Here is a 22,410-nt window from a genome sequence, read left to right on the forward strand (position 1 = left end):
ATAAAAAGACGCTAGAAAAAAACATTTTACAAAAAAATGCTATTTTTAAATATTGTTTTGTTTTGCAAACACTTAAATAACATTATGTTAGAATATTTGCAGTACGTTAAAAAAAAAAAAAAACGTGTTTGAATGTTGTTATGAAAACATTGTATATCCTTTATATACCCTTTATATAACCCGACATTTTAAACGTTTTCCGGAAACCTTTTCTAACGTTTTGCGAAAGATGTCGAAAATGTTTTGTGTTTGCTGGGTAGTATAGTTTTTCATTAATTAAAGTAATTTCTGTAATTTATTTTGAGCAGATGACGATCAAATACACAAAGTTTTATTTAACTATATGTATTACAATGGGGGAGATCCCAAGTATGTATTTCATTTATACGATACGCGTACAACAGGGGTTGTATACATGTTGTTTCAAACTGATTAGTATTGGAATTATTTTGCAACAACCAAAAGCACCACCGCATCAGTACAACATTGAATTTCAATTTATAATAACACTTTTGTTTTTATAGCAAAGGTAAATTTGATTATGGAAAAGATATTCCTGTCTTTTTATGTTGATGGTCAAGTGGAACTAAGAAATACCGTAAACTATTTCACGGAGACGAATTAATCATTTTGGACACTCTGTAGACACATTATAGTTTGATCAGCTCGTAATAGGCGGGAAATGTTAGGCTTTTACCACTACGCGGAAAAGTAGAGCCACGCTATTAGAGTGCGGTTAGTTGATCCGTCCAGTCTTTATTTTGTGTGTTAAAGAAAGTAGACAAAGTAAATGAAAGTATAGGACTTGTATTAATAATTCGTGATGCTTCTGGAGAGTTTTGACAAGTAAATTATCATAATAAAATATTTCGATATTAATCCGCGATGTTATAAGGCCCGCCGATAAGAGCTGATCAAAGTATAACTTATTTACACTTAATCACTAATACTGACACGATGACAGTGTGCATTTCAGCACGCATTAATTAGCCTCCCAAAATGAAATAGAATCATGTCAGGGTGTTGCAAATAATTATGTTGTGATCTGCAATGGATTTAGGTCTTACAAATAAATATCATCTTTGAAAAACAGCTACTGTCATTCCAGCTCTCGAAATCATCGTAGATATGGGCGCAATGCTCCCCGTCACCACCATTGTCGGGTGCCTCCGAGTGCCAGTTGGTGTAGTCCACTTGACTGCCATCACTCCATTCGAATGTACCTTCAGTGGCCCGGTCACTCAATCCAATCCACATCTTCACAAATAAATTGCACAATTAGATTCAGTTACCAATACACACTCTACGTTAACCAACCAAGCCAAAATAGGCTCTAAAACAGATCGGGCCGTACCAACGATATATCCTCTGATGGCCTCTTGCTGTCTCTCCATTGGTTACCGGTAGTCCAAAACAGAGAATTATTTACAATCATTCTATATGCATTTAAATGTCTAAATAACCAGGCCCCTATATATCTCACTGATCTTGTCCAGCTACTTCAGGATGTTGCTACTGGCGGATACAGACTGATGCAACAGTAGATCTAAAAAACGAGTCGGAGATAATTCCTTTGTTGTTGTTGCACCTCGCCTTTGGAATAGTCTCCCCGTTGACATCAGGGAATCGGCGTCTGCGTCTATATTCAAAAAACGCCTAAAACACACTTGTTCCAGCGTTAATTTTCTGCATTTCCTTTTTTCTTTATTATTGCTTGTGTATTGCTATATTACGTACCCATAGAACTCCACGTTAAACGGCCCAGATAGTCAGCAGGGTATGGCTTTAACTAATAAACGAAAAGCTTATATTTTAAGCTTTATGGGATCAATACCGTAATTGATTTTCTTTAAAATGGTCTCAAAAATTATTGTTCCCCTTGAAAAAAAAATTAAATCAAAAATAGTTTATACCATCTAGGATGTTTCGTTACATAGTATCTCAAAATATGTAGTCATGATCAATAGGGTGATATCTTGAAAATTATAATTTGCCGGCCCCTCGAATTGACCTAAAACACCGCTCAGATCTTTTTGTGCATCTTTGGTATGGTTTTCTAAAACGTAATTGTTTAGGCTACTACTTAGTAAACTTAAAGGGTCTCACAATAAAACATTGTCAGAAATGTCGTGGACTGGCTTGCTGATGATAAAAGTGATAAATATAGAGAAAGGTTTGGGACCTTACGCTAATGTTAACTGTCATAATTGTTATGAAAAGGCAGTGTAGTTATATCATTTGTATACTGGTGAAACTCTATTTGTGGGGTGTCTTGTTCCAATGATCTTGCTCTTACCGAAAAAGGTACATACACAATCTAAGTTATCCTAAATTTTAATAGATTTCGATCAGTATTTTATGAATTTTGGTTATGTTGGTTACAGATCATTTTGTCTCACCCTGTATGATATACGAAGGAATAGCTATCTACTGAAGTACATCTATTGGCAATCTTCCAAACATATTGACGACTTGATTACTCGAGAAATGTACAGTAATAGAGTGTCAAGATTGTTGGATATTTACCAAATAATTTTTATGGGATACTCCCTTTTTTCCTGATATTGTACAGAATGTGACTTACCTTATCCGATCCACTAAGCCCGCTGATAAAGCTGTTTTCGTCTGAAGAATGAATGCTCACAAGATGAGCTCCATACTGATTGTTGCAGTATATTTCAGCATCAGACCATGGAAGAGAAATGGCAACATAATTGTAGCAACTTCCTTGCCATTCATGAGAGCAATTGACACCTACAATGAGGAAAAAGTAAAGGCAACAGAGTAGTGCTAATGATTATGGGTAGATACGACAAGTCTGACTAGATTTGCACACACTTTTGGTACAAATACAAAGCCTGTATATAAGCGATTCTGAACAAACAAGAAATGTGTTTAAACAACTTGGTTCTATCCCAGCAAACACAAAAACGTTTTACAGAAAACGTTTAAATGTTGGGTTATATAAAGGGTATAAAACGTTTTAATAACATTCAAAATATATTTTACGCAAAACATTCTGAACAGATTGTTATTTAAGTGTTGACAAAATAGTTTGCAAACGGGTTTGCCCCAAATATTGTTCATAACGTTTTAAAAACGTTTTCACGTTTTGACGGTGACAAAGTCGTGGTATACTATGATATCATAGTGGTGGTGCTCATATACACAGGGCGTGTATTGCGTTTCATTTGCATATGATGTATAATTTAGTAGAGTGACAACCGTTGTGTTCCGTGACCAAATCATTCAGGTTCAAAAGTATTATGACTAGTTGCCTCTGAAGGATACTAAACTAATTTGGCTTGGTCTGCCCTCTTCACAATGTTCAAAGTTGTGGCAGTTTTGGTAGGGGTCAATTAAAGTTAAACAAGTTGCAAAATTGAAAACATATCCCAATTATGTTGAACAGTTTGCATGGCCATAAGAGTTCAAAAATGTATCAATTGGTTCGTCTTAAGTTTTGTTGTGACGTAGGTGCGTATTTCACGTATTTCGCGCGCATAACATTAATCGCGCAAAGCCCACATGCAAGGTTTTCATTATGTGATGTGTGCTTATATCTTTACGGTGCTTATATCTTTAGATCAATACGGATATTGGTCGGCGAATTCCACGACTGATGTCCGTATTAAAGAAAAAAGAGAACGAGTATTAGCTGGGTTCTCATATACTGATGCACACGCACAAGGGCGGATTGTAGTCACGCTTGCAGCGCAAAGGCGATAAAGCACTCTTGCATTACCAAGATAAAGTTACAAGGCAGAAATGTGTCAAATTGTATGCACATTTGGCTGGTGGAAAATCAGCAAATACGTTTAATATTGTCCGATTTAAATGATGTTAACGTCTAATTATATGTTGAACTGAACAACTTTTAAAACCAAAATGGCAGCCTTGATCATGAAATTTCCCAACATGACCGCTTAAAATGAATGTTTGTACTTAAAATCGGGTAACCCGTTTTGAGGTCAATTAGTCCATTTCAAACTCATATTTGACTGTTAGCAGCTAATACAAGACAATTTTGCAACTACGTTTATTCAAGCATTTTCAAATTGCCACCATGGGTAACAAATAGTGGTCAGAAATCATTAATACTTTTATATTTTTTATTTGAAAATGCTTGGATATACAAACATATTTGGACTCAATATGACCATGCAATGCAGATGAATAATGGTATAATGATTTGGTCACGGAACATTAGCTCAGTTCCTCAACTAAATACATGATTTTTATAGGTATGACGTAGAAACACTAATTGTCTCGTTGTAACCCACACGAAACTCGGGGAGCTGATCCTGGTTGCGAAGATTATTTGTGGAATGTCTAGGGTGTGCGCTCTTGAAGCGGCAAAGTCCCTGATTTGTTGTTAAATGGTTTATGGAATGATGTGGGGCCATAGTGGTCAGCGACAACCTGTAAAGTGTGCTGAGGCTTGTGGATCAACGTCTAGGCGTTGTGCCTGTGCGTAGCGCACTATAATAAATCACTGCGCTTTTTTTATGTCTTTTCACTGCGAGAGTTCCTTTTATGAGTAAATCATGCTCGAATTACCTTTGAAAATTGTGTTATTGGGAATTGGTGGTATACTTGCAAAATGCCGAAGACTCGGTGCAACAAATAAAATTTCAATTAGCTCCCCTGGGTAATGTCAATCATAAGCACAAGAGAAGCTAATGGAGATGAGTTGTTGTTGTACTGGCTATTCCACACAAGTAGTGTAAGTTTGGGGTTATCTGAATGGGTGACATAGGGGTGTATGGATTTCAACTGGAATAGTCCAATACATACTTACCAGTGTCGCATTTTATAGACGCAAGACCTACGGGACAGTACTCCCATCGAGTTCCCGGATCTGTAGTATAACACCAAGGCCCATCGTCACCACTCGGATTACGACAATAGTTGTGTTCACCAAGACCAGCGTACGGATGGTTTTCTGGTATAAAGGTGTCACGGTGTTCATGGGGATCATGTGATGTCCAGGATTGACATTCCGTGCCATCTATGGTTTGATGAACAGAACCACGATAGTCACGCCCAAGTGCATTAGAGTAGCATTCAGATGCTGTAGTATTCAAAAAAGGAGAAATAATATATATATGAAGTAAGAACAAATAAAACAAAAATACTCCATTTAGAGGGAAGAAATATACAAGAATTACACTGTGCATCGGCTCGGTAAATACTGAAATCCACCTTCATCGTGGGCTAAAATTGTGTGAAATTTAAATATTTTTGCAATTGTCCCCGTAAAGCCATCCCAAAATCTGCTCATATATCCCTCCTTAAAATTGAATTTGTTCCGTCGCCACTCCATCAATTGATTTGAACTACAACTTTTATTTTGACTTCCTGATAACACAAGTTGCCATTTATTTATATTAAAGGGCCGTCCAGGGGCGTAAAATATAGCGCTTCTCATTTTATTTCCTAATTCCTTCACTCTTTTTAACTTTGGGTCAACAAACTAACGGAGACACTGTACTTGCTTTATAGGATATTCGTTAAATAATACCTGTTCAAAACAATTAACTGGGCACGTAACATTTGTATTAGAATAAGGAAGAAAGTAACAAATGTTCTGGACTATACTTGTGGTTAGCACGTTAGCATTGCCGTTGCAATCATATTTATTAAAATAAAATATCTCATAATGTATGCGTCAAATACGTATTTATGTATAATTATATCCATCTCTTCACTGGTATATCAAACACCCCGTAACCAGCCAAATGTCGTTTAAAGGGGGGAGGGTCTTCAGCAATCATAATATTATGTCGTATATGTTAGAAAACTAATTATCAAGCATGAATCACATGGTTTTATTTAAAACAAACTCATATTGACCATAAAAACGAATACAAACAGTCGGCTCTCAACACGAAATATTCAAAATTCCCGCGCCAAAATTGTCTATTCAGCCTTCATTGTATTACTGGGACGTCATTGCACTCGACAATTTCGGCGCCCGGGAGTTTTGAATATCGCTCGTTGAGAGACGGATGTTTTATTTGTTTTTATGGTCACTATGAGTTTGTTTGAAATAAAACTACGTGATTCATGCTTGATAAATTTTTTCTTACATGTAAGGCATAATTTTGTGATTGCCGGAGACTTCCTTTAACCACTCAAGATGCTAAAGATTACGATCGACATATTAATCTTGTTTGACACCTAAAATTTATTATAGGCTGCCATAACCCTATATAGGACCAACCTAAAATTTATTATAGGTTGCCCTAACCCTATATAGGACCTACCTAAAATTTATAATAGGTTGCCCTAACCCTATATAGGACCTACAAAACATCGATTGAATAGGATCATAAAATGCAACCTACCTGTTGGCATGTTGGTAATTACAGGACTTGGTTTTGTGATCAATGAAGTTGGGGTATCATCGGAATCGGCAACTGTGAATAAAATGTTTTAGAAATAGGTAACCGGTGGTTAAGTCATCGGTACAGCCCCAAGAGATGTTCCAAGCAGTACAATAATACGATAAACCATGCAGGGCAGGCTTAAAGCACTTAGTTTACAGAGTATTAAAGCAATGAAATATTTATTTTATACAACATATAGAAAGTAATAATATACTCACGAATTGTCAAAAGGTAAATTTGGTCCAAAACATACATTGCATCGGGGGATAGTTTCATGGACCACTCCACATCACGTCGGCAAATCTTGTAAATTTATTACAACCCTTCTGTTTTAGTTTTATTTTGTTTTAACCAATGAGTGTACATATACAGCGATGATAGAGATATCGCGATGTTTAATACGCGGTACGAGGTACGAGGTACGTACGTGCGTTCATCCGTGCGTTCATAACGTACGTATGTATCGCTGTGCATACTCTATCTATGGTTTTGCATATGGCGTTGGGCAATCTTTGTGATTCCAAATGCTATACAGGCTAGGTTTCTTAGCTGTCTTTATATTTACACTTTTAATTCTGCTTGAATTTGATTTTCAAACAGTGCCGCTTAAAATTAATTGTTTTAAAATAGTGCCGCTTAAAATTAATGGTTTTTCAGTGCTTTCCGGATATTAGGATTGCAAAAGAATAAATATTTAGGACTACTATATTCGTATATCTTTAACTTTATATTTTTAAAATAATACTTTTTCGTGGGGGAAATTAATCACGTTTAATTAATCATGAACCGGGTGACCGCCGCGAACAATTAAAATGTCAACGTCAACTGTGCGTCACTCCGTGCGTTTGCATTAAAGATGCCAATCGCAATCTCTTTTAATACTGCCGATCTCACACGCATTTCAATACGTACGTTTCTGTATGGTTCTGTACAATTCTGTACGTTTGAACCGCACGTATGAGCGATCAGTTAAATATTTTCACACCTCGCTGTTAATTAATAATTTTTTACAAACAAAACGGATCGTATTAATTTATATTAATATCTTGCAAATCATGCTAAATTTGTCCAATTTGGCAGAGATATATTACTTGTAACGCTGATTATCATAGGCCATACGCGTAGATGGGGGGTAAATCCCCCAATATTTTGCCAGGGGTGCTCCATACAATCGTCCCCCAATGTTGACGCTTGAATATGGGTTTCTGACCAAATGAACCTCATATTTGTCCATTTAGTCCACTTTTGCACCATATTTAGCTTCAAAATTTTTCGCACTAATTTAAACTTATTCTGTCGCCAAAAGGTGCTGGATTCACTATACTTCCAAGATTTTTTCCACTCCATCCCCCCCCATGTCAAAAAGAAATTTACGCCACTGTCATAGGCTATAGAGGCATTTCAACCAAGCCCTTAATAGATGGAAATTTTTTATAACTTTTACGTAGCGGTTTCAAAATTGCTCAGACTTGGTTTAAAATAATACGGGTGTGTTTCTCTAGTCATAAGGACTCAGTTTAACATATCTACACCGCGTGGTCATGGAGTTATACGTAAATATATAACGTTGGGTCGTCATAAGTCTAATTTTGGCTCCACTGGGAGCGAAAATGAAACTTGCACGGATTTTGTTAAAAGTAGTCTCAAATTATGTGTCTTATCGTGATAAATCAGGAAAAGAATAGTTTGCGCTATGTAGGATGTTTCATTACCTTGGTAACACATCACAATAGGATTAACTCCATTTGACCGTAACAATAATGATATGTTATCTGGTTAAGAAAAGTACCATCCATAATTAAAACTATTTTTAACAACAAGACAAACAATTTCATTTTATTTTCGCCCAATACGGGGGCCAAATCAGACCTATGACGCTACGATGTTGCCAGAGGATCACGATAATGAACATTTTGAACAAATTGGAGTAATTTTGAACTTGACCCTCTGTGCTAAGTTCAATAAAATTTTCCCACTAAATGGGGTGCTGTTAAAATACCTTCATAACCTGGACGTCTGCAGGACCGTTTTGCCATCACCGGTTCTGCACTGGAATGGGCCCAATCTTATCTGAAAGGTTGGAATTCTGAAGTCAGCATCAATGGTCACCTCTCCGACCCCATCTCAATGGATTTTGGTGTGCCACAAGGCTCCGTTCTAGGACCATTGCTTTTCTCCGCTTATACTGTTCCCATTGGAGAGATCATCCAGAAACATGGTATCAACTATCATATCTATGCTGACGACTGCCAGTTATATGCTTCTTTCAACCCTCGGATTCCTGGCGATGTGCTTAACACTCTTGGCAAGATTTCAAGCTGCATCTCTGAAATCAGAGAATGGATGACTGTGAATTATTTAAAGCTAAACGATGCAAAAACTGAGTTTTTTGTTGCTGGCTCTATCTACAACATGAGAAATTTTCAGCTTAATGACGTTACCCTTGAAATTGGTTCATTGAAGATCACACCCTCCACGGTCATCAGAAATCTTGGCATCTACTTCGATAGTTCAATGTCACTCACCTCTCACATCGATAGTCTTCGTCGCTCGATCCTTTATCACATCAGGAACATCTGGAGAATCCGAAAATATATTGATTCTGACACATGCCATCATGTTGTCCGTGCGCTGGTCCTGTCACGTTTAGACTATTGCAATGCACTTTTCACTCACCTTTCATCCAAGAATATGATTCGCTTGCAACGCTTACAGAACAAAGCCGCACGGGTCATATATGCCTTAGGTCGCTGGACTGAAGCTGCATCCTTAATCACAAAACTCCACTGGCTTCCAATAGCACAAAGAGTATCTTACAAGATCCTGCTCTATGTATACAAGGCTTTGAATGACCAATCACCAGCTTACATAACTCAATTGTTCTCTTATTATGTTCCCGGCCGCCCTCTCAGATCTTCAAATGATCCTTCACGTCTGGTAGTTCATAGATACAACTCTGTTGCGGGAGAACGCAGATTCACTGCTACTGCTGCCAAAGCCTGGAACAATCTGCCACTGCACATCAGGGGTGCAACATCCACAAACACTTTCAAGAAATTGTTAAAAACTCATTTATTCTGAACTTTTGTTTGATTATATTGTTTTACTGCTTTGATGTATTTGTAAACGCAATGTTGCCTTGCGGCGAATTGCGTCATAAATAACTTTTGTATGTATGTATGTATGTATGGACGAATAAGCACTATTAGTCCGAATATGACAGCATTAAGGGGGTACTACACCCCTGCCCAATTTTGTGCCTATTTTTGCATTTTTCTCAAAAATTATAGTGCATTGGTGACAAGTAAGATATGTATATTATAGGGGCAAGGACTACAACTACTGCACTGGAAATTTTATTTCAGCACAGACAACAGTTGTGGAGTTACATTCAAAAATGAGGAAAAACCAATATTTGATCATTAAATCAATAACTACTTGCCTTGAGTTGCTGAATTTCCAGTGCAGTAGTTGTAGTCCTTGCCCCTATAATATACATATCTTACTTGTCACCAATGCGGTTTAAATTTTGAGAAAAATGCAAAAACAGGCACAAAATTGGCCAGGGGTGTAGTACCCTCTTAAGGTAATTTGCATGAATGTAGTGTATGTGAACTGAAATCTCTTTAATATACTACGTTCATTTCGTACGTGCATAGTCTTAAATACTGGCTAAATAATGAATCTAGCTCGCTCCGTCACAGGTGGATGATTTTGAGATAGGCGGAAATCGCAACCTCTCTAATACACACAAAAGTACTCACCGCAATATTCACGTCGAATTAAAATCTGATCGAGATCTGCCTTCTTCCACTTATGCTGCATAGTGAATGGACCCGGATCATCAACAAACCACAGGTCACCCTTATCCTCATCCTCCTTCGCACAAATTTGGGCAAAATCAAGTGCAACAACGCGATGACAAACGCATATTTCGTTGTACAGAAGAGACCATCTCAACGTACCACCCCTTGTAGGATCTGGTCTCATTTTAAGAATGCAAAAATGACTTCGCACAACAAAATAATGACCTGTTTTGAAAAAGACACAAACAAAAAAAGGAAAATGATAAGGTTTGTATTATGCTATTCCACATCCAATATGGAAGATATTTTTCAGTAATTCCACTTGAAAACGTGGAAAAAAAATGTATTAGAATAGCTTAAAAATAAAAGATAAGTCTATAATAAAATTACACTAAAATACTGTTTCAAGAATAAATCGACAAAATAGAAAATAACATCGAAGATCTCTGGTTTTATTCAGAGTTGGCTGATCGAGTGACGGTTAAACACATCGCGTGTTTGTGTATTATTGAATCGTTGAATCAGTGATGTATAAACTGATTGCATATCGCTATTCGTCTTACGTCTTGACTTATAAGCTGTGTGCATATCGCTATTCATCTTACGTCTTACAGGCCATCTGAACAAGTTTGCAAATTTGCCCGCCTTGGAAATTTTGTTCACTTATAACTATACGCTCGTACATGAAAACCAAAGTTACACATAATGGACGGGTTACTTTCACACCGGACAAGTTACTTTTAGGAACAGTCAGTCTGTTGCTTTTGGCTGAATGTTACACACTGCCTCCATGTCCATCTTCTAGATGTTCTTTTCTAGAAGAATGTGTTCATAATTGTACGTTTATTGCTGATTGCATTACAATGAACTTGTCACCTCTGTCGTTTATATGGTTCCCTGACCTAACCTTGGCCATCGTGTCTTTTCTCGATCTTTTCGTAATCCTACTTCGGCGTTGAAGTGTCCTGTTATCAAGTTCTACTATGTCTCCGATGTTTTCTGCAGTTACATCTTTGTTCATTATTCTTCCATCTTTTCATCTCCGTGGGCTGATGTATGGACACGTCCTTTTATTTTCTTGATGCGGTATTTCTTACCTATTCTATTCTATTCTATTCTATTCTATTCTATTCTATACAAGCATTTATAAGCGCTCTACAAAGAACACACGCCTTTTTCTGAGACCTCAGAGTGGACAGACGGGTGCAGTCGGCGTAAGAGCGGAGTCGGCGTCTAGCACCAAGGCAATCGTTACTTGTAGACAAATAAGCTCTTCCAAATAAGAAGGAGCTTCACCATGGAGACATTTGTAAATATACAACAGGATCTTATACTGAATTCGCTCATTAACAGGGAGCCAATGCAATTCCTGCACCAAGCCGGCAGAGGGCTTGTCTCGGCCACAACTAAAAACTAACCGTGCGGCCTTGTTTTGGAGCCGCTGCAAACGCTTAAGGTTAAAGTTGACCTTTGCAACATGTCTTTTATATAAGTACTCTAAAACAATTGTGTGAGATATTTCCAAAGAAAAACTGAAATCATAAGTTTGAGAAAGAGGTATGCTTACCTTTTATGATGGTCATCATAAGATAAATCAGAATGTAGGTTTTATATTCCATCATATGATATCTATAATCGAACCCGCGAAATTTCAACCTGCGCAAGTTAGAAATGAATAAAGACAATTATCTTTATTGTCTAGCTTCCTGTACGTAATTAGCCAATAATTGCCAATTGCATTGCTCTTATGATGATGATGAACACCCAAATGCTGTAATTGCTTTGGTTTCCATGGTATCACTCATGAATGAATGATTTAAAACACAAATGTTAGGCAAAACAACATCGTCGCAATCCATAGAACCCTAATGTAATTAGTTGTTTTTTTCTGTAATTATATATGAATAAATTGAAAATTAAACAAAGTAAAAAAAACAATGATATTATTATCAGTTTAGAAACATGTTCTAGACCAAACGGATGGAGTGCACCTCTCACAATTAGGCAGTGGTGTATCGAGCCAGGGCAATTTCCCCCTATGCAATTGATTTCAGTTTCCATGCACTACAATCGTGCAAATCATGTTGGCAGATGAATAGTACTCAAGTTCAAGTTCAAAACTACCCAGACCTGTTCAAAACTGTGATCCACTGGTAATAAAGATTCATAAAGAGTATAATTTGACAAAAAAGGCAAAAGAGTAACATTGTGACGTCATAGGCCCAATTTTACCCCCGCTGGCGGCGAAAATGAAATTTGCTCTGATTTTGATGAAACTGGTCTCAAATTATTTGTGTTGTTACGACTGAATTAAATCCATTATAAAAGGCTTAAAACCCAACTATTAGGCCCTGATTCATATTTAATTCTCATTTAGGCCTGGGAAATAGATTGTCTGTGAAAAATGAGCAGGATCTGACTTTTTATTACAATTTGGCTAAACTTTCAAAATGTGTTACATTTCAGAAACACCAAGCTATTCGTAAGGTGGCGTACGCTGTATGGGCTATAGGGTGATCTAGTCGGCATTTTTCTGGAAAAAATGCTGGACTCCGTATATAATTTCTACAATAGATGACTTCAACTGACCTTCGACTTGCAGAAAGGGTTTTGAAGAACTGAGTCGCTCTGAAGTCAAGAAAATGACGTTTTCCTGGACCCTGTTTATACAGAAAGTCAATGGGAGCTATTTACTGGTGTGCACCCTGTAGTAAATCAACCACCACTAATTGCAACTGAATCCATTTCACATGCGTCCATGCAGTGCCTAATTTGCATAAATCCACAATTGCCGCTTATTCAGGGGGTGAAAATTCAGAGTTAGTCAAGTCTGGTTTAAAACCATATTCCTCTCGTTCTTGAGTTATAGGTGGAAAGGTAAAGTGTTAAAATTTGGATTCCACAGGGGACAAAAATTTAAAAAATGATCTGATTTTAATCAAAATGGTCTCAGATTGCTCCGCTTACAAAAACAAAAAAGCATTGCAAAAACGATAGTTTACCATATCGCAGGTGGTTTGTTAACTTGATAACATGGCCATAAAGATCAAATCCATTGAGCCCTGTGGACCCTATTTTTTCCTATAACTCAAGAACTGTATCGAAGACAGGTTTAAACTATACTTTTTCTGAATCCTTATAATAATAGCAATATATTTTCAACCTATGATCTCAACACAAAATTAAGACGTACCTCAAATTTTCGGTCACAAATTTGACCTTCAGACTGGCAACCCAAGTTCGGGATCAGTGACCATTTAGAAAATTGACTCCAAAACTAGGTCGTACACTCTTGGTACTTGTATCGGCCCCGTCGCGGTTGGGTGATGGGTGGTTGACTCTGATGTAAATTGGCTCTTTCAAATCCCTTTCAAAGTATCTAGCGTCTCGATCAAAGATTTTGACCTTGTCCAAATCAACTTGGTGGCCGGGTGATTCAATGTGGATGTGCTGGGAGACTTCCGACGAGACTGTACTCGGACGCCGGTGTTCTAGGAATCTGGTTTGTAACGATCTTTCTGTTTCACCAATATATGATTCCGAACACCGACCCCCTCAGGGTTTTCACCTGACAGGGAATATAATATATTGGTCTGGATTTGTTCTCAGTTTTGTCCTGGTGCAAGGAATGATAAATTAACACTCTCACTGGATGTTCGGAACTCTTGACCGTGAGACAGTGGGAAATGTACTGAGGAGAGACCCCATTCAGACTCGCATTCAGGGACTTGAACTTGATTCTCTCATGAACTGGTAGCCCATGAAGATCTCTTAATAGTGGGTTCACATGATCAGACCTGGGCTAAGCCTTACGATATATCAGCTTGGCACATTTTTTCTGCAATTTCATTAGTCTGGAGAGATCTTTCTGTGTTATTCCATTGAGCAAAATGTTACAGTAATCAAGACGTGAGAGAATGAGGGTTCTGACAGTATTTTGACAAATATCAAAATCCAAATATGGACGAATTATGGTGATGTTTCTAATGCACGGTTGTTTTGATGGCATATAGAACTGTGTTCATTTTAAAGCAAAGTTGAACACTGATGGCGCTATTTATATTAAACCTTGTTTGTATCTTATCATACACTGTTACAAGGGGTACACTTGTATAATAGCTTATAATGGCATTAAAACATCATAAAAATGAGTAACATATAACAAGGAAATTTTCAAACTACCATATAATGAAAGGAATAACTCATATTATTGGGCTAAATGAAATTTAAAATATATGTAAATAGCGCCCTCAATTTTCACACAACTATACAGTTTATAAAATAACAATTACCGCAAAAATACAGAGAAAGATGGAAGATTTGATAAAGAAAAGAAAATCTAAGTTTAAAATTGCTAACAAATATATGTATATTAGTGCGATAGCTGTTGGTATTGTAAAGGTCTAGAATTGAAAAGTATGGATTATTTTATTAGAAACATCAATAAATGATCACATCAAACAACCGTGAATGAGACCATTGACTGATTTACATAGTTGGGTGACGTGAACAGACATGCACATTAGACGATCAAAAACCTCGTTGTTACAACAAAGGACCAAGCTTTATTTACAATATGCTTAACATCTACTCTACATCTTATTTTTATCTACTGCCTAGCTTAAGTCTTGTTACCTAAAAGTCAAAAGGGGCACTTAACTGTTATGTTTCTTGAAATTTTCACTACAAAATCTAGTGAATCCTCCCGAAATCACAACATTGGCTCTAACGAGTGGATGAATTGAAACGGCCGTGGGCTAGTTTGATTGTGCCCTCTATACCACCTTTACCCAAAATGTGTTCGCCATTCCGGCGCTGTTCGCCATCCCCAAAGTTTCCCCTACTCCCTGATGTTTTATATAAATCTGGTCCCACTAGAAGTATGTTTTATAGAAATCCGATTCTGGTAGGGGTATATTTTTACTATAAAACTACTTTCGGTAGGGGTTACCTCCGGGAACCACGGATCTAGCATAGGTTCCCAGAAAATATTTGAGCCCTCCTCCCCCCGAAAAATCAGGCCCATTGCACTAAAATGGGTCGATCCGATGGTACCCGGTGTTCTACGCTTTTAGAAAAATATTCGGTGGAAACGACTACATTTGTCAATAATTGAGAATGTGTGGAATTTAGCACTGAATATAGAATTCATGATTTTTCACAATTATCGCTTAATTTGACACATATTTAATAAAATCACCTAGTCTACAGTTTAGACACCCATGTAACAGGTTAATGAGAAAACACACCTCTCTACAAACGTGTGTCACTAAAATATTGCATGAAGCAATTTAAGTTCAAATAAATGTCATGTAACAGATCAAAGTATTAATTGGTATGACTAGTTTTAATTAATTAGTCTTGGATTGATAATTGATATTTTAAGGGCCCTATTATTCTTTCCACAGCTAGTTTGGTAGTGATGTATGTATTTTGATTTGCTGGTTGCAAATGCCAATATATCGAATCGTACTCGCCAACCTAAATCCACATGCGTACAAGGGCGGTTTGTCAACAAACAACCGCGTGAAACAACTGACATCACTACCAAGCAAATTCGAATTTAATTGAAGAGTAGGGACCCATTCAGAGGATGATTTAAGGAAGCCCCATCATGCAGTGCAAAAGTGTTATCATTAGAGTTTCAACTGCCACTTTACTTTTAAAATCCCATTTAATTCTGTGCAAAAGATGTTGTTTTAGAATGGTGTGTGTCATTATTACTTGGTCGATTTCAGATCTAAAGTGATGTATGCATAAAGGATAATTCAAACCTTCTGTAGATAACATAATATGTGAAATCGACCAGCTTTTTGAAGGTATTTTTAAGTTGTAAATACATCAGTCCAAATTCAAATTTAACCATGCACGTCTAGATATGCAGTGGGCGGGCAGTGGTGTCATGTTCATTCACACAGCTATGCTAACCGCAAGACTTGCTGGGTAGTGCATAAATCATCCTCTGGGACCCATTCTAATTCGATAATTAATGCCTAGATGCATTTTGATTGATTACATTAAGAGAAGCGTATTCAAAAGTTTGAAAGTTATCAGCTGAAAAAAGAGTTCTTTAATAGGACATTTACGTAAAAACGAATTTGGTCTCCCGAAATGAAATTGAAATATTAGGTTTTGGAAATTTTAATAATGTCTCGATCTGCAAAGGATCTAAGTTTTACAAATAAATATAATTTTTGAAAATCAGCTTATGTCATTCCAGTTATCATAATTAAAATTGATATACGCACAATCTTCAGTACCACGACCACCACCATTGTCTGGTGCGGCATAGGAATATTGGGTTATGGTGTTGCAAATTTTAATTATGTTTTGAATTGCAAAGGCACTAACTTTTACAAACAAATATCCTTTTGAAAATACACTCGATATCATTCCAGGTGTCGGAATTCCAAAACTCTCCGCAATCTTCAGTACCACCACTTGGTTCGCCAGAGTGCCAGTGTGTGTAGTTCACCTGAGTGCCATCACTCCATTCGAATGTACCGTTAGTGGTGATGTCATTCAATCCGATCCACATCTTCACAAATAAATTGCATAAATAGATTCAGTTACCAATGCACACTCTACTTAGAGACCCACCAAGCCCAAAACCGACGCTTTAAAACAGATTGAATCATATACCAAAGATATATTGAAAGGTCTGTGAGGTATTTTAGGTCAAGTTGAGGATGCCGAGTTTGAATTAGACCCTCCCTTGGGTCCATGGAGAACGACTGGTAATGTAGATTATATAACATTAAATAAACCCGATACATGGACCCTCCCAATCTGTAGGCAAGTTGCCTTGCACTTCCCAGCATTTGTGGGAATTCACTTTTACCGATCCTGGGTCAGACGAGTTTTCTATATATCACGTCCGTGGTATCACTGTCTTGCCGTTTGTGTTAGCGGCTACTTAGCCTGACCAATCAATGTAGAGCTCAGCAAGCAAGGCAATATTTGAAGTGGTTTTTATTGATAGTCTATTGATGATAACCAACACGCGCAATATGAAAATAAAATGATGATATTTTAATACCTTATGAATATACCTTGTTAAATTTTTTCTCAATTATTTTATGGGATCCTTTTCATATACAGAGTGTGACTTTCCAGCTGACTTACATTAGCCGATCCACTAAGCCCATTCACAAAGTTGTTTTCGTCTGAGGAATGAATGCTCACAAGATGAGCTCCATACTGATTGTTACAGTATATTTCAGCATCAGACCATGGCATAGAAATAGCAACATAATTGTAGCAATGTCCTTGCCATTCATGAGAACAATTAACACCTACAATGAGAAAAAAAAATAAGGGCAGCGTAGGTTTTAATAAGAATGGAGGTAAATATCACGTAACGCATTGATCCTTGGTACCAATTTGATTTGCCGACAAGCTATCAATCAAATGGTACATTTTGTTCAGGGCAAAAGGGTTCCATGATGCAGTCATGTCTACAGTAGAATTCACCTCGACCTTTGCAGGACTTAAACCTCATTAAAAGCTATTAAACCAAGATAACACTCATTGAAACAGCTCAACTGATTAAATCGGATCTTCTCTGGTTGTGCACATGTGTCTGTTTTATATGTGCGGTATCGCAATGAACTGGTATAATACAGCTTCAGTTGGGTAACCTATTATAAAGGAAACGCAAGGAAACAATGGTATGTGGACCTTTGTTCACGAAATGAGACAATGGTCTGCTTTTTGTAACCAGCATTCTTGAAAATGAGCAACATAATGATTGTTGACTTAACACGGTTTGGAAATAATTTCTTCATATTTTTGGTGTTATCTGTCGTTTATATATCCTTCCTAAAACACAAAAGTGCGACTATTTTCAAACACCTAAATTAGCTAAAAATTTAGGACATGTTACAAAACTATATTTTCTAGAATTTCATAGAATAGTTTAAATGTAGCTTGTACCGTTTTTTTGTGTGGCATCCTTCAGAACTGAGCGGTCCGTTACCAATATAGCTCAATATTTTCGGTCAAATCTCTATTCAATTAACACGGGGAGTTGGCTAGCTATGAGCTAGCTATGCCTTGCCCTCACTCATATTTTACGAAAGTGCGACTATTTCTGAACATCTAACCTAGTTGTAATTTTAGGTCATGTTAGAGAAATATACACCAGGCACAAAAAGAAACTCGTCAGTTATATTCATCCTTGCTGTTCAATAACTTGATAATTTTGGATTATTCTGAAATATACATTTTGTTAATTGGACTTTGCTTTCTCATTTGACACCCTGGGCGTGATAAACGAACAAGAATTGACCAAGATATGCGCCTCCAAAGCCTCAAACCCCAAAATCAAAAGTTGCATTTTCAACGATTTTCAATGGGAACGCATCGTTGTATTGCACACAAGCACCACGGGCCAATCAATAAAGCACACAGTGTAACAGGCACAATTAAATCGTTAAAATTGCAACTTTTCATTTTGGGGTTTGAGAGTTTGGAGGCGCATATCTTGGCCAATTCTTGCTCAATGTTCACGAACATGGTGTCAAATGAGAAAGAAAAGTCCAATTAACAAAATGTATATTTCAGAATAATCCAAAATTATCAAGTTATTGAACAGCAAAGATGAATATAACTGACGAGTTTCTTTTTGTGCCTGGTGTATTTGCTAGAAGTTTGGAGAATAGTTTAAATATTGGCCGGTTATTTTTCACACAGTGATGTTAACTAGGCAAATGCAATATACTTCTAACATACACTATTTGTAAAGGTCGCGCGTCAATGGTGAGAGCACTGTGTATTGTGTATAGGAAAACGGACAGTAACTGCAGTTAACCGCCATTAAATCTGTTACTGACCTGACAGCGTATGAGAACAAAAGGCACCACTCGCTCAAGTAGGCGCTTTCACGTGACTTTCTTTTGATTACTTATTGTCAGTAGCCTGGTAAAGCGTTAGTTACCAATTTAATGACGAAACCCTTTTGTCCTGAACAAAAGGTATCACTAGATGAATAGCTTGTCGGCAAACCAAATCGGTACAAAAGAACAATGCGTTACGTAATTTATTGTACTATCATGTTATACAAGCTCCTTGGGTGTAACTGAGAAGTCGCAAGCACAAAACACTTTAGCTGTTAATGTACAAGTATTTACCGCCCATCGTATATTAGGCGCATCACTTCAATAAATTGAATCGAGTTGCTGATCGATTACCCGTAACAACGTGGCGTGGCTGCCAGGTATAGCGATATTATTTTTACCGGTAAACATTTTTATAGGGACCGCATAATCAGAGGAAAGGTTCATTATTAATCTAATTAGAGTTGGGCAGTGCTTGAAAAATGAGAGGGACTATTTTCTTGCATGGCATATGAAAAAAGGTGCTTCAAAATTACTAAAAATACCAAGCTGTATAACCAAAAATGTGCATATTTCAGAGTAACATGCAGAAATGACATGCCTTCTACCAATATTTAACAAATTCATCCGCTGCACATCGATTTTACCATCCAGCCGGTGTGCTAAAAAAAAAGGAGGCCGCACTGTAAAATAATGGTATTTATATGCACTTGAACAGTGGTTTGAAACAAAAAAGTCTCAAGTCATCATACTGAAAACTGGGTCATTTGAGGATTCAGCCTTCTACTTTTAATTGATAATAATACATTTTCAGTGTATGAAAAATTCGCACTTGAACTTACCTATGAAAACTATGTTATAGAGAATTAGTGGTATACCTGTAAAATATCTAGGGCTTAGTGCAATAAATCAAATCTCCACTAGCTTTTATAGGGAGAGTGTGGTCTAATGGTTAGGGTACTTGCCTTTAGTGCATGAGGTCCCGGGTTCAATTCCCGGTGGTGGAGATTTGCTGGGATATTGACTTGAAAAAAAAATGTCTGAAATTAATTGGCAACATCTGTAGATTAAATTCAGACATCCGCTCTCCCCATGATTCATATAGAATTGGGTAAATGAATCATGAAAGTACTCCGTCCTTCGGAGGGGACGTTAAGCCGTCGGTCCCGTGTACAGAGAGCTATACCTGTACATGTATCTCGCAGTCAGTTTCGAAAAGAGTAGGGTGTTAACCCCCTGACTGTTCCCAACCCGTCCCGATGTTCAAATGGACCCCAATGGAAATAAGCTTCAATAGAGGCTTTCTTGGGTTATCCAGGGTTGTCAAAAACCCGAACAAATCAAATCAAAAAATCAAAAAACAATAGCTACCCTGAGTAATGTCATTCATAAGCACGGTTGCATTATTACACAGCATTACCCAGAGAAGCTAATGGGCTAATCCAGTCGAAATTAATAAACTCCCTATGAAAGACTTACACATAAGGAGTATAAATTTCAAATGGGGTGTATGGATTTCAACTGGGATAGTCCTTTACAGACTTACCTATGTCGCATTTTGTAGACGCAAGACCTACGGGACAGTACTCCCACCGAGTTTCCGGATCTGTAGTGTAACACCAGGGCCCATTGTCATCACCCGGATTACGACAATAGTTGTGTTCACCAAGACCAGCGTACGGGTTGTTTTCTGGTGTATGGTGGGGTTTATGGGGTTCTTGTGCTGTCCATGATTGGCATTCCGTGCCATGTATGGTTTGACTAATTGAGCCACGGTAGTCACGCCCAAATGCATTAGAGTAGCATTCTGATGCTGTATGTGAAAAATAAAAACGATACAATCAGGGCCGGATTTACCATTGGGCCAGATGGGCCCGGGCCCAGTGCCCCCACAGTTTTGGGGCCCAAATTGCCCTATGCATCTTCCTTTTAGCCGGAAAAACACTATGTTTGGGCCAAAATAAGGTAACATTACACAATTTGGCGTGCTTCGCGAGCATTTGCCCTTCAAATAGCAAAATTCATCTTCATTTTGGGCTAACATATAATTTGAAAGTTAAAAATTTCGCACGCTTCGCGCGCAAATGTTCCATTGAAATCGGAACAAAATATGCTCATACCCCCCTCTAGATTTTATTGCATCCGCCACTACTGTAGATCTTATGTAAGCAAAACTTGGCAAATTGGTCAGTTTGGGGCCTCCAAATTTTTGCCTTGTCCAGGGCCCCAAAAAGGTAAACCCGGCCCTGAATACAATACAAAACAAAAATTTCAAATTTCAATAGTTGCAAACTAATTTTAATGATAAAAAAAAACCTTTATCTAAGAGTGATTTTGATTTTAGATACAAAGGGGCAGAAGCTGGGGGTGGTGCTGTTAATAAATCTTTGGCTGCTGCATTAAAAATAAATTGGCACGAAGGCATTTTGCATCATTCCCCAACGCTTAGAATTGCTCAAACACTATTATAAAAAAAAATTACCTTCATTTTAGGCAAAAATAGTCTGAAATTTAAATATTTTCCAGTAAAGCCGGTCTAAAATCTGCTCATCCCTCCCTAAATGGTATTTGTTCCGTCGCCACTGCATCATTTGATTGGTTTGAACTACAGCGTTATGATAACACCCGTTTGCATTTATTTAGATCAAACGGGGCGTTCAGGGGCGGAAGTTTTGTTTTTGTTTTGTTTTTAATTATCTGAACGCTAGCGGACCTTTCTATTTCCTACTTCCATCACTCTTTTGGCAGCAAGTTTTGTTCACTAGAAATTTGTAACGCAATTGTGTTGGTATTGCCAGAAAAATAGTAACTTTGGATATACATACTAACGTAGTCCTTGTACTTGCTTTATAGAATATTGGTTAACTAATACCTGTTCAAAACAGCTAACCGGGCACGTAACATTTTGTTAAAATCAGGAAGACAGTAACAAAGGTTCTGTGGTTAGCATTGCTGCAGCATTCATACTTATTAAAATAAAACAGCTCATAATGTATGCTACAAATAATTATTAATATATTTGTATATCCAGTATATCTGGTACATCACACATTCGATCACACAACCAGCAACATTCGTATTTTACCACTCAACATGCTGAATATCACGATCGATGTTAAGCTTGTTAACACCTAGTGTTTATTATAGGTTGCCCTAACCCCAGTGAAAACTTAGTACTTGAAAAATGTATAGGATCTACACAACATTGATTGAATAGAATCATAAATGTAACCTACCTGTTGGTATACTGGTAATTACAGGACTTAGTTTTGTGGTCAATGAAGTTGGGGGATCATCGGAATCGCCAACTGTGAATAAAGTGGTTTGGAAATAGGTAACCAATGGTCAAACAGTCATCGGTACAACCACAAGAGA

The 22,410-nt window shown here is 37.4% G+C and overlaps 2 protein-coding genes across 2 annotated transcripts; one reads left to right on the forward strand and one right to left on the reverse strand.

Moving 5' to 3' along the window:
- Positions 1–1,056: 1,056 nt before the first annotated feature.
- On the reverse strand, positions 1,057–9,011 carry LOC140167616 (C-type lectin lectoxin-Thr1-like). Its single transcript, XM_072190914.1, has 5 exons — positions 8,918–9,011; positions 6,351–6,422; positions 4,802–5,074; positions 2,585–2,754; positions 1,057–1,257 (listed from the first exon to the last, which is right to left on the reverse strand). Exons 1-5 carry the CDS (start codon positions 9,009–9,011, stop codon positions 1,057–1,059), a joined length of 810 nt encoding a protein of 269 aa, XP_072047015.1.
- Positions 9,012–9,083: 72 nt separating this feature from the next.
- Positions 9,084–9,473, forward strand: LOC140167617 (uncharacterized). The gene has a single exon (XM_072190915.1). It carries the CDS (start codon positions 9,084–9,086, stop codon positions 9,471–9,473), a length of 390 nt encoding a protein of 129 aa, XP_072047016.1.
- Positions 9,474–22,410: the final 12,937 nt, after the last annotated feature.

This window comes from Amphiura filiformis, chromosome 13 (assembly GCF_039555335.1).
Source record: "Amphiura filiformis chromosome 13, Afil_fr2py, whole genome shotgun sequence".
NCBI lineage: Eukaryota > Metazoa > Echinodermata > Ophiuroidea > Amphilepidida > Amphiuridae > Amphiura > Amphiura filiformis.